Source organism: Mustela putorius, unplaced genomic scaffold (assembly GCF_011764305.1).
Source record: "Mustela putorius furo isolate JIRA1106 unplaced genomic scaffold, ASM1176430v1.1 tig00003899_pilon_pilon_pilon, whole genome shotgun sequence".
Classification (NCBI taxonomy): Eukaryota; Metazoa; Chordata; class Mammalia; order Carnivora; family Mustelidae; genus Mustela; species Mustela putorius.
The window spans coordinates 18733782-18747018 of NW_025422048.1; the positions used below are offsets into that span (position 1 = coordinate 18733782).

The window sequence follows — 13237 nt, forward strand, 5'->3', positions numbered from 1 at the left end:
CAGTGTCCCAATAGTTGAATTTCTGGGGTCTAGCTACTGCAGATTTTGCTTGTGGAAGAGTTCTTTATGTGATGGGATTGGAGAGGCTTCTTCCACTTGGTAACTTTTTCAGGTAGTTGTATGTGAGACGTGAGGGAAAATATGGATGTAACATATTAATATATGACATATAGGATGATATGAGGTTTATTTGTATGTACAGTATGGCAACCATAAAACACATGATTTAAGAAGCAATTTATGTGTGGTGTGGTTTTATTTGTCAGGAAAATGCAGTCTTATTTGAGGGACAGCCTCTGCCATTGGTGTAAGTCTAGTGCCAGTCAGCTCAGTGGTGGGACAAGAGGCAGGGAAGGTCCTCCACACAATGTGATCTAAACACACAGGGTACTTAAAGCACAGTGGTTTATTTAGTGATATTTGGGGAGTTACCTCTCTGCAATGTGGGTTGCTATGACTTTAGTGCAAAGGCAGGAGCAGGCTGTGACACTATAAAACTAGCCCTGGGGGATGCAGCCAAACCTGGGAAAAGCACTACATGAACACTGATATAATAGCAAAGATACTATTGGCAACAAAACAATGGAAACAGAACTAGCTACCACTTTTGAGTATTTACTATATACTAGGAGGTGTTCAAACCACCTACCACCTATACATGTTTTCAGTATTTCACTTAAACCTAACAATGCCTCTGGAAAATAGATATGATCCTCTTTTTATGCAGGAAAAATTAAAGCCCAGTGAAGTTATCTATGCCAAACGATGCAGATAGTAAGCAGTGGACATGGGTTTAGAACCCAGGACTCTCTTACTCCAAAGCCCATGCTCTTTCTGTTAGACTGTACAAGTTTCAAGTATACCGTATGAGTTTTACATGCATTTAGTTCTAATATTTTCCCTCTTGGCTTTTACCAGAGGAGGGATCATTATCAGCTGCAGAAGAGAGTAATAAGGATCTGTCGGAAGAAGTACAACAATTAAATGAACTAAAATCTCATTTAGTCACCAAAGTTTCTCAATTATCCTCAACCAAACATCTCTGTAGTTCTCTCCAATCCATTTCCTCTTCTCTGTGCCCACCTCTGTGTAGGTCCTCTTATCTGTACTATTTAAATAACTTTGTAAGCATCAGGTACCTATCAAAAAGAACATCTAGGTGTCAGAGGAATTGTGTTTTTTTCAAAAAATTAAATTAAATTTTTTATTGAGGTATAATTGACATATAACATTATTTTAGTTTCAGGTGACAACATAATGATTCGATATTGTATGTACTATGAAATGATCACCACGATAAATCTTGAATTATATTCTAGTCCTACTCTTGTCACACTGTTGACCTTGAGAACATTACAGACACTAAATCTTTTTATATGTAAAAATCAATCTCATAATATTAATTATAACATCTATTTGCTTGTCTCATTAAATTTAGAAGATGATATGAGATTCGCCTGGGTGGCTTGATTAAGCATCTAGCTTTTGGTTTCAGCTCAGGTCATGATCTCATGACCTCACAATCTCACAGATGGTGAGATTTAGTCCCATGAGGGGCTCTGCACTCAGTGGGGAGTCTGCTTGAGATTCTATCTCCCTCTCCTTCTGCTCTCTCTCACTTTCTCTAAAATATATAAATAAATAAATCTTTAAAAAACTTAGAAGGTAATATGAACTAATATACATTCAAGAATAAGATAAATTAGGGGCGCCTGGGTGGCTCAGTGGGTTAAAGCCTCTGCCTTCGGCTCAGGTCATGATCCCAGGGTCCTGGGATCGAGGCCCGCATCGGGCTCTCTGCTCCGCGGAGAGCCTGCTTCCTCCTCTTTTTCTCTCTGCCTGCCTCTCTGCCTACTTGTGATCTCCGTCTGTCAAATAAATAAATAAAATCTTTAAAAAAAAGAATAAGATAAATTATAAGGTGTGTAAAGTGCTTTATAAACTTAAGAACTAAAAAGATATAAATTCATGCAGTAATTTTGGTGGTGTTCCTGTCTTTCTTTCCACTCAGAGAGTGAGTTCTTTGAGGGGAGGGAACAAATATGTTTTCCCCACCACTGCATCCATGACAATAGCATGGTACCTGTTGTATAGTACGTGTTCCACAAATATGTATTGAATTAATGATGTATGGATGGATGTTAGCATGCACAGGTGAAGGAGTAGTGTTGGAATGCACCATTGAAAAAGCAAGTAGGCACTCTAATTCCTGGGATCATAGGGTTATGTGATCCAGACATTATGATGACAGCTAATATTTATTGTTCTTTAACTATAGTATAGGATAGGCAATTTTCTAAGTGCTTTATATGAATTGAGTCATACAATTCTTTTTAAAAAACGATTATTTATTTATTTATTTGAGGGGTGAGGGGCAGAGAGAAAGGGAGAGAACCTCAAGTAGACTCCCCAGTGAGCATAAGCCTGACCTGGGGCTCGATTCCATGACCCCAAGATCATGACCTGAGGTTCAATTAAGAGCTGGACACTCAACAAACTAAGTCACCCAGGTGCCCCAGAGTCATACAATTTTCATGACCAAGCTATGACGTGATATCCAAAACCACCCAATCTTTTCTTTATTAAGGTTTTATTTATTTATTTGAGAGAGAGAGGGAGAGTGGGACAGAGAGAGCACGAGTGGAGGTGAGGGCAGAGGGGGTGGGAGAGGCATACTCCCTACTGAGTAGGAGCATTGAGCAGCCCAACTTGGGGCTTGATTCCAGGACCCCAAGAACATAACCTGAGCCAATGGAACACACTTAGCCACTGAGCTCCCAGGTGCCCACCAAACTATCCCCATCTTTTTCAGCTCTCATCCCTATTGTAAAACTTAGAAACTACATTTCCCACACTCTCTTGACAGTAACATTCAGTTTTGGATTTCACCCATAAAAGGTACTCACAGAAAGCTAGGCAAGCATAAGAAAAGTAGATACTACCATTGGTCCTCCTGACATTGTGTTTAGCTGCCAAACAAAGATTTAGGTGGCTTCTGAGCATTCTACTGTGAAACATTTACTTCGGTGCGGTCGTTATTTGCAGTTTCCTCATGCCCCTAAAGCTTCCCAAGATTTTTGCAATTCCTCCAACAGTTTGAGGTTATTGGCAATGTTCCCTTACCAACGTTCTCTCTCACAGCCCTTCCAAAGGCTTTGTAGGTCTCTAATTCTCTTTGTTAAATCCATCCCTGCTTGAAATAACTAGAGTGGTTTCTGCCTACATGATCAAATGCTGAACATAATAGTAGGTCCTACTATTAGTCCACTTAGGTAAAGGGATTGAAGGGTAGAAACTGATTCGAACAAAGTGGCAGAATGTAGATCTGAAACCAACGAGTTTGACTCCAGGGTTTGTACTCTAAATAGTTATACTCTACTATCTTTCCTCAAATAGAAATCCCAAATCCTATGAATGGGACGCGGTATCTTTTTCTTAAATCCCCATTGGAAAATATTATTTGGAACTTGTTTTTCAGTTTATAATGTCTCCTCAATTTCTAGCAGAGTTACCTTTGTTTCAAACCAATCTTTATTTGTTTGTTTTCCAGGCTGAAACAAGGTAATCTTCACTATCCAGCTGCTTGGCATGTGGGATGCACAGTGGAATGTTTCTCATAGTGCCTGTGATTGATCAAGTGAAGAAGTGATATTCCACCTTAGGAGCTTTTAACAATCCAGAATTGATTTCCTTTCCCAACATCCAGATAGAGTTCATTTTATATTTAAAATGAATTAATATCAATGCTGAATTAGATGACCTTTGGGATTTAGATATCTAAGAACAGAATGTTGCTCCTGGAAGGGCCATACTCATGTTAACTAGCTACTATGTATGCCTACTTCTTCAGTCAAAGCTAACATTTAAAAGTCAGGCAGATAGATCTATATATATTGATCTGGAGGAATGTCCATGATATATTGCCAAGTGGAAAAAGCAAGCTGCAGAGTAAATTGGTAATATGATTCCATTTTTTGAGACAAGAAAGAAAATAAACAATAACACCTAGATGCAGAATGTTAGAATTGGAAAGGTCTTTGGGTAGCAAAACACAACCTTCCTATTATATTGATGAGCAAATTGGCCAGACTGGTATAGCTAAGGTCACACATCTAGTTAGTAGCAGAATCAATCCCACAGCCCCCATCTCCAGATTCCACTATGTCCCTCTGCCTGTAGGCTGTGCCCTACCAGCAAGTCAATAAAGAGACAAAGCACCTAGCGACAGAGCTACCATTTTATGGTAGGGGCACCATTAGCGAAAATATAATTCTCATTTTAAGCTGTAAACCAACTTGTGATCGAGAGTAGAATATTTCTCCCCTCAAAGGCAGAGTTATTAAAACAAATACTTTTTTTTTGGTGGGAAATTTTCCATTTTATTTTGTATTTTAAAAAAATTTAAATTTGAGTACAGTTGAAACACAATGTTGCATTAATTTCAGGTGTACAACATAGTGATTCAACATTACTATACATTATGCTATACTTACCACAAGTATAGCCACCATCTGCCACTGTGCATCATTATTGTATCATTGACTACATTCCTATGTTGTGCCTTTAATTCCTGTGATTTATTCACTCCATAACTGGAAGCCTGTATCTTCTACTCCCCTTCACACATTTTGCCCATCTCTCAACACTTTTCCCTCTGGAAATCATACACACACACACACACACACACACACACACACACCTACACACACACGAACTTTGTATTTATAGGTCTGATTCTGCTGTTTGTTTGTTTAGTCATGAAATGAGTACTCTTAACATATTTCCTAATTTCTGAATTTCTCTCTACCTGAAAGTCCTATTTTTTTCCTCTAAAATTTTATTAATTTCATCAATTTAACTATTTGACAATGTTAATTTGAAATGTTTATTTCAATAGAAAGAAACCTTTTGTGTAAAGTATGAAGCTTGCCCTAGCAGCTAGCACAGTGTCTGGCTGAAAGTAGAAAGTTAATATTTAATATTTATTGAATGAATAAATGAAAAATTGGCTTTTTTTCTAAATATATTTTCCTTGGTATTAAAACATGGTTTCAGTGGCTAAGAATACCATAAACTTAAAAAAATGTATAAGGGATGGAATTTGAATAAATGTTGCATTTATTTGAAAATTAGGTTATTTTGGCAAGTGGCTTATTCATCTGTTTTCTTCTTCATTTAGTGAGTGCACATATGAGGCAGGTCCTATATATGTCTGGTACTGTTTTTGTAGCACCACATAGTGTCACCAGCAGTCGGTCTGAGGGATGCACTGATTATCTCTTTGCTCCATGGTGCTGTGGAGCACATCTAAGGTGTGCTGTGCATTGTATTTTTCTCCTACTGATTTGTCTCTGGTTCTCTATCAGGTCAACTGTGAGAGGACTTCTTCATGTTCGGTAGATTTGCCCAAAATAAAGTGAGACCAGGAAACAGGATATCTGGGTCTTAGGCTTAAATCTGCTTCTGGAAAGTTTCATGATCACAGGAAATTTATATACTGTACACTGAGCTTCTGACCTCATCTAAAACCTAGAGAGCAGTAGTAGATTGTTGTTTGCTAAAGTTTTTTCTTTCATTTTTAGAATTCCATTTTCAAATAAAATTGTACACAGAAAACTTAACTTCTACTGACAGGTTCCAGGCACACTACTGAACCCATAGGACTGTGAGAACTGCAGTTGAAAAGCCAAGGTGCCGGGATGGGTCAGTTGGTTAAGCGTCTGCCCTTGGCTCAGGTCATGGACCAGTCCCGCATTGGGCTCCCTGTTCAGCATGTCATATGTAAAACAGAGCAAAAATAATGCTTCTAATGGAAATTCAGGACTTTGTAGGGCTAATATTTTGGGGTGGGAGCACTTCCTGAAGCTTCTCAGATGATAACCATCTGCTCCACTAAAGGTAAAATCAGAAATCAGACCCTTTAAACAATATTTTATCATTAATGAGGATGTAGCTGATGTTTCTAAACTAATAATGAACCATGGAACACTACATCAAAAATGAATAAAGCACTGTATGGTGATTAATAGAACTATACACACACACAGACACACATAATACACCCACTACATGTATATGTAGTATATGTATATATATATAGTTATATGTATATATATATATACACACACAGTGTTTTATTCATTTATATATGACATTTAGAAACAAAGAAGGCTCATGTTCTTTTTGTCGTAATTTTTCTCATTGCCCCTCTAACATCCTTGTTCCTCAGGCTATATATCAGGGGGTTCAACATGGGTGTCAAAGCCCCATAAAATACTGAAATAAACTTGTTCTGGTCAGGGGATGACTTTGACTGAGGTCTCATATACATGGAGATGGTTGCCCCATAGAAGATTGTCACCACAGTTAAGTGAGAGCTACAGGTGGAAAAGGCCTTGAGCCTACCCTGGGCTGAGCGAATCCTTAGGACAGTCATGGCAATTCGGACGTATGAGAGAAGAACAAATCCAAAGGGTAGGAGCAGGGTGAAGATACCTGTGGTGTGGATCATAAGCTCATTGAGGCTGGTATCAGAACAGGCCAACTTAAGGAGGGAAAGAATCTCACAAACAAAATGGTTAATGATGTTAGCGCCACAGAAGTGAAGCTTCAGGGATAAGACAAGCATGGCAGTGAGCACAAGTGATGCTCCCCATGAGGTAGCAGCCAGCCAGACACACACTGGGCCATTCATGATCATGGAATAGCGCAGGGGATTGCTGATAGCAACCATACGGTCATAGGCCATAACAGCCAGTAAGAGACACTCTGTTGTGGCCAAGAGCAAGGAGACACTGATTTGGGTCAAACATTGTGGGTAAGAGAGGTAGGGATGCGTAGAGAAACAATGTACCAAGGCCTGGGGCATAGAAGCGGTTCCATAGCAAAGGTCTAAGAAAGACAGATTAGTAAGGAAGAAGTACATTGGAGTGTGGAGGTGGGGGTCAAAGTAGATAAGAAAGATGATAAGTCCATTCCCCAACAATGTACTCAGATAAGTTATCAGCACCAATGTGAAAAATGTGACTCTCCACTCAGGATAGTTAGAGATTCCAATAAGGAGAAACTCAAACACTGCTGTAGTATTATCTATGGCCATTCTTCCTATTTGCTGCTATTCATTGGATGTGTGCCAATGAAATTGCTTCATTTTTCCTGTAAGAATGAGAATAAAGAGGGAGGGTTGGTGTGAGAAAAGTGGACATAATTAGGGTGTACAGGATCATTCTTTGTCTTTTTCAAAAGACGGAATACAAATGAGATATCCATTTTGGGGTGGGTAAACAGCTGACTCAGTCTACCACCTTTTTATTAACATATAATGTATTATTTGTTTCAGAGGTACAGGTCTGTGAGTCATCAATCTTACACATTTCACAGCACTCACCATAGCACAGATACCCTATCCCTAGTGTCCATCACCAGATACCCTATCCCTCCCCGCACCCCTCCAGCAATCTTCAGTTTGTTTCCTGAGATTAAGAGTCTCTTATGGTTTGTCACCCTCCCCAGTCCCATCTTGTATCATTTTTCTCTCCCTTCCCTCCCATGAGCCCCCACCCTGCCTCTCAAATTCTTCACATCAGAGAGATCATATGGTAATTGTCTTTCTCTGATTGACTTCTTTCACTTAGCATAAGACCCTCTAGTTCCATCCATGTAATTGCAAATGGTTAAGATTCTGGGGGTTTTGATGGCTGCATAATATTCCATTACACACACACACACACACACACCACATCTTTTTATAATATATTTTATATATATGTGTATATATATTATAAAGAAGATGTGATATCCATTCATCTGTTGATGGACATCTAAAATGAGAACAGAGACAAAGCTAGAAATTTCTTCCTTCCCTAGGAAAATAGAAAATTCCCCATCCTTTTGAAAATGGTTATATGAAAATTTTTCCATCCCTCTTCCACCAGATAACCTTGGGTTATTTTTTTTTCAAGTAAGAAGAAAAGAAAGGGAGGCCATCTTCCTGCTTCTCTTACTTGTTCACCATTTTCTAAAACAACTTCAATCAGCTTAAGTAACTGAGCTCTAGTAAGAGGGTACCTTCTGACACTTTAAGCTAAAATATTGCTTATTCTTCTGTCTGTTGGTCACTCCTAAATTGCTCATGCCTCCATTTCCACATTGCACTAGTATCTACCATAGTGTTTGTCATAGAGTGCTGCAAAGTGCTTTATTGATCTGAACTGATATTATGTAAATGGAATATTTCATGGAATCCTTGAGGTCTGTGCAAACCTTCTGCTACTATCCCTGGTTAGATTTATGTTGCCAGCTTCTCCTGTGTTTTTTGTGCTGTAGTTGCTGAGCACCAATTAGGAGTGTGAAAATCTAATGTGACGTTTCTAAAAGTGTGGGTGGTAGGAAGAGGGCTTGAATGACCAATCTATCTGAAAAGGCTTTCTCTTTCCACCTTACCACTCTCTTTCCCCTCGGTTTATGATTTTTTTATAGCATATTCTAATATTTGAGATTATATTAATAATTTTATTGCTTGTTTATTATTTGTCTCCCACTCAACTGTAAATTTACTGAAGACAGGGACCTTGTCTGCTTTATTTACTGGTGTACCTAGTATGGTGCCTGGAAAATTATAGAGACCTGACATAAAATGAATGAATGAATGAATAAATAAATATATAAGTAAATAATTTCTGTTATTGTTCAGATATTATCCAGAATCTAACTACTCCTCTTGTCACCTGCACTGCTGTCCTTTATTCCAAATCATCACCATTACTCACCTGAATTTTGCCAGTGACTTCCTTATTGGCTTCACTGTTTCTGGCCTTGCTCCCATTCAGTTCAAATGATTCAGTTAAATTGTAAGTCAGATCAGGTTGCTTTTCCATTAAAAAACTTCAGTAGTTTCCCATTTTAACCTAATTGAATGTCAATCTCCTTATTATGACCTATCAGGCCCTACATGGCTTGCTTCCCAATTACCTCTCTGACCCCAGTTTTTATTACTCTTTTTCTTGCTTACTTTGCTGTAGTCACATTGGCCTCCTCATTGTTCCTTAAACATTCACAGCACATCCCTTTCTTAGAGCCTTTGCTTTCTTTGATTTTGTTGCTCTCTATATATGAAGCCCAGATCCTTGCCTGGCTTATCATCTTACTTCCCTCAGGTCTTTACTCACAACAAATCTTTTTAGTGAGTCCATCTTTGACCACCCTGTCTAAAGGTTCATTTTTAGCCTCTGACATTTTTTTTTAATTTTTAATTTTTTATAAACATATATTTTTATCCCCAGGGGTACAAGTCTGTGAATCACCAGGTTTACACACTTCACAGCACTCACCAAAGCACATACCCTCCCCAATGTCCATAATCCCACCCCCTTCTCCCAAGCCCCCTCCCCCCAGCAACCCTCAGTTTGTTTTGTGAGATTAATTTATATCCCACTTGCCCACATTATTTTTCTCCTTAGAATCATTATTTCCAGCACATGGTATATTTCATCTATTATGTTTATTGATTATCTCTTTTAACTAGAATGTAGTTAGTGAGATCAGGGAGTTTTGTCCATTTAGCTCACTGCTGTATGTCTAAAATTTAGAATAGTGCCTAATACATTGAAGGTACTCAAGAATTACTTGATGAATGAATGCGTGAATGGAGCTCTTTGCCTGTTTCACATTGAAAGACCAACCTCTCTTCTTCTATCTGATTCTTCCCCTGGCATTGTTGTTTATATACTAAATACCCTTTAATGTTTATGTACTTCTTCACAAAACTAACTCTTCCTTTTCTTTCTAATCTTTTCCTTGAATTATCTACTACTCACTGGCAATGTCTCCGAAGAAGTTCCTTCCTTTCACTGGCCTTATTTTTTTATTTGCATTTGCAAGGATTCCATAGCTCCCTTACTTCCCTGTCCTGGCCTCCAAGAACCTATCCCTGTGTCTCATTCTCTGCTTTGTCAGCCTCTCAAACGGGCTAAGTACAGAACGATGATAAATCCACTGATAGAGAAGTTTATGGCGCTTAGGAATTGACAAACACACGCAAGAGGTGGGGAGGCTGATGACCTGCCTTTGCAGGAGTGTCCTCAGAGCATGAGAAACCTAATGCTGGTTCTTTCTTAATTTATTATGGGACCCTGAGAAAGAGGTTTTCTCTTGGATTGCCTCTGCCTTGCAAGTGAAAATTGAGATAATCATTTCCATAATGGTAAAATGAAGAAAGATGAGAGTCACTATGAAGTCACAATGAGTCACAATGAAGACTTTTACACTTTAAGTTAGTATAGTCATGCCCTATATTTCCTTGAATGGTCTATATTTAATTCCCAATTATCTATACATGCACCATCCACAGTAGAAGATCTAGAAAGATGAGGGGCAGGCTACGGATGGGAGGATGAACTGGTGTTGTATAGAAGTAGACAGCTGATTGTTACACCATTTAAAAGTCTCTGTTGCTCCTAGAATTGTTTAAAACACACTGCGTTTACTGTTAAATATTAAATATTGATAAATACATGTTTACTCTCTTTTATATGAATCTATCATTCCCAGTGGGCTGCAGGATATATTCTGTTTCTCCAGTATTGATGGAAAGTTTAAAAAGAATTTATCCCTCAGTCTTCAAAGAGCCCAGTAGAATAAATTTGAGGAGCCATTTGACTAAAAATTGGTGACCAATCTAGGTCCCTGGGAGGACTTGTTTTTAGATGGTGTTAAGCTAACAGATAGATATTGGGATCGAACCCATGACCTTGCCTCCATTAGTACTGTGTTTGGACTCATAGAACTTAAAATTGATGACAGTTTCCCTTTCTCACTTAAAGGCTACTCAGCCTCTTAATTGAGGGGGGTTTTCTTCATTAGTCTGGGCCCTGTCCTCCAAAGACAATGTTGATTATTTCACCCTAAAATTATCATTAAAAGATTCCTGGCAAACTGGACCCAGCGTATTTCCCATCTGAGTCTTGTCACCTGTAATTATTTATACAGCCTAACTTTCCTTCCAACTAATGGGTACCCCTTGACTTCCTGGAGTTTGCCCATGTCTCATAAATGGTTAAAGGAAAAAAACTGGGAGGGGAGAGAAGAAATTGGAGCCTTTTCTTGTTACTGACTCACCATTGGAGGTCTGTTTCTAGTACCAGTAGTTGCAGTAGAATGAGATTGCCCAAGAGAATAATTTTTCACATTGTCAGGTTTGGAATAGTGATGATTTTTCTGCAAACTTGCATGGTGGGATTTCAAAAGCCTTCCCAGGTTCTCAAACTCCCAAATGCCTGGAAACCTCTGAAGAAAGAAAATTCTTTTGGATTAGATCAAATCGCAACTGTCAAATACTTCAATATGCAGCCCTTGGTAATGGTATCCAATTACATTATTTAATTTCTTAGGCAAACATTTATTTCACTGACATTTGACCCACTTACATCGTTGTTGAGTCTCCCTCAGAAAAATTGTAACATAAGGAGGATTAAGGTCATCTGAATGTTTTTCATCAAGACCCTTAGGTTATTTCAATTTTCAGTCTGCTAGGTTAGATATCTTTCCCCTCTTGGCAATACTTATCTACCTATTATCTTATCCTGATGAACTGGAACACAATTAAGTCAAATTGCCACTTTCTTTAAAAAAAGAAGGAAATGATAGCAAAACCTGCTGTACCTAGGGCTTTAAAATAAATTAGATAACTTTCAGGAGATGTCCTGGGCTGCGTACCTACCCTACCCAGTTTTCTGCTCTTTCCCCACTATGTATTTTCAGTGCCAGAGAGTGAAAATGTGCAACCTGTAGACTCCAAGGACTTGTGCATCTCTCTATCAGCAAAAAGATCTAATGACAATCCCTTTACTTACTAAAGCTGGAAAATAGACCCAGCCCATTTCCAAAGCATCATCCTGGAGTTGAAGCTCAAAAGCCTTTTAGTTACCCCTTCCCTATCCAGAAAATAAAACTACCAGAAACTGCCTTTCCTTGAGCAGGTTGGTCTAGAAATTACGCCATTTCTCCTCTTCTTTTCATTTAGGTTTAAAATTCATCAATCTATATGTTTATCTGAAGCTGTCATCAGAACTCTATCTCTGGGAGCATAGTTTGCCCTGAACTAAATCTATAAATCTACATCCTCAGCCTACTCATGATATCTGGGGTCCAATTCTCTTCCAGATTCAATTCCAAAGGCAGGGAGCAAGTTGATGAGCTGCTCAGTAACTTAAATAAGTTGAGGTTCCAAAGTGCTACCAGATCATTTATCTCACGCATAGAGTTCCAAGTTTCTGATCTTTGCCAGAAAGAAATAATTAACTTCTGAGAGCTTCAGGGACCTCATCCCAAACAGGCAATTAAATTTTGCCAAACCAGAGCTGTTTGAAAAAAATGTGGCATTTTATGTAGGGAAAACAAATAAAAGAGAAAGGAGAATTTTGAGACCATGAGACTTTTGTATACCACTGTTGGGTTTTCCACAGAACTAAGAAATAATTCTTTTTTATTTTGGTCCATAGTCCCTTCACATGCTTTCTGTATTAAATTGGTGTCATGACAGAGCCTGCAGCTGGTGGAGAAATGTCTACCAGGGGACAGCTGGGATAGAGAGTGCACTGCAGAGAGTGTATGTGTTATTGATTCCCACATTGAAATAGTCCTTATGTTTGCCTTTTCATTCCCACTCCCGCCACCTCAGTCTGCTCAAACAGCCTCCATGGGCTCCTTTTGGCAACTGTATCAAGTCTGTATTCCTTCATAAGGCACATAAGGTCAGCTCTGGAAGTCCCTCATCTATCATGTAAACATTTACTTTTTTATTTACCCATTGATACATTTATTCAACAAATATTTAATGAACACTTGCCATATGTCAGGCAATGTGCTTGGCATTGAGGATACATGGTGCAAAAAACTGCCAGATATGGTTCCCACTTTCATGGAACTTAGTCTGGTGGGAGAAACTGACATGGTCCAAACAAATGAGAATGTGTATATGTACCGGTGGTAGGTGGTATGCAAGCTCTACAGTGTTATATGTTATTGATTCCCACATCCACTTCTGTCTCCCACATCTTCACCAAGTTGTCTCCACTTGAATCAGGTTAGTTCCTTCATTGCTCTATGAATTCCTTCATGCTCAGCCCCATTCCTTCTGCACTGATCATTCTGATACTTTACTGACTTGGAAAGCAAGGTCCTATCTAATCCATCATTCAACACTCAGCTTAGTTCTTCTGTTAACTATTTTGTTTTCTGG

At 38.7% G+C, this 13237-nt stretch overlaps 1 protein-coding gene across 1 annotated transcript; it reads right to left on the reverse strand.

Annotated features, from left to right (window-relative positions):
• Window positions 1-6172: 6172 nt before the first annotated feature.
• LOC101686093 (olfactory receptor 13H1) lies at window positions 6173-7099 on the reverse strand. Its single transcript, XM_004778719.1, has one exon. The coding sequence runs from the start codon at window positions 7097-7099 to the stop codon at window positions 6173-6175; it is 927 nt and encodes a 308-aa protein (XP_004778776.1).
• Window positions 7100-13237: the final 6138 nt, after the last annotated feature.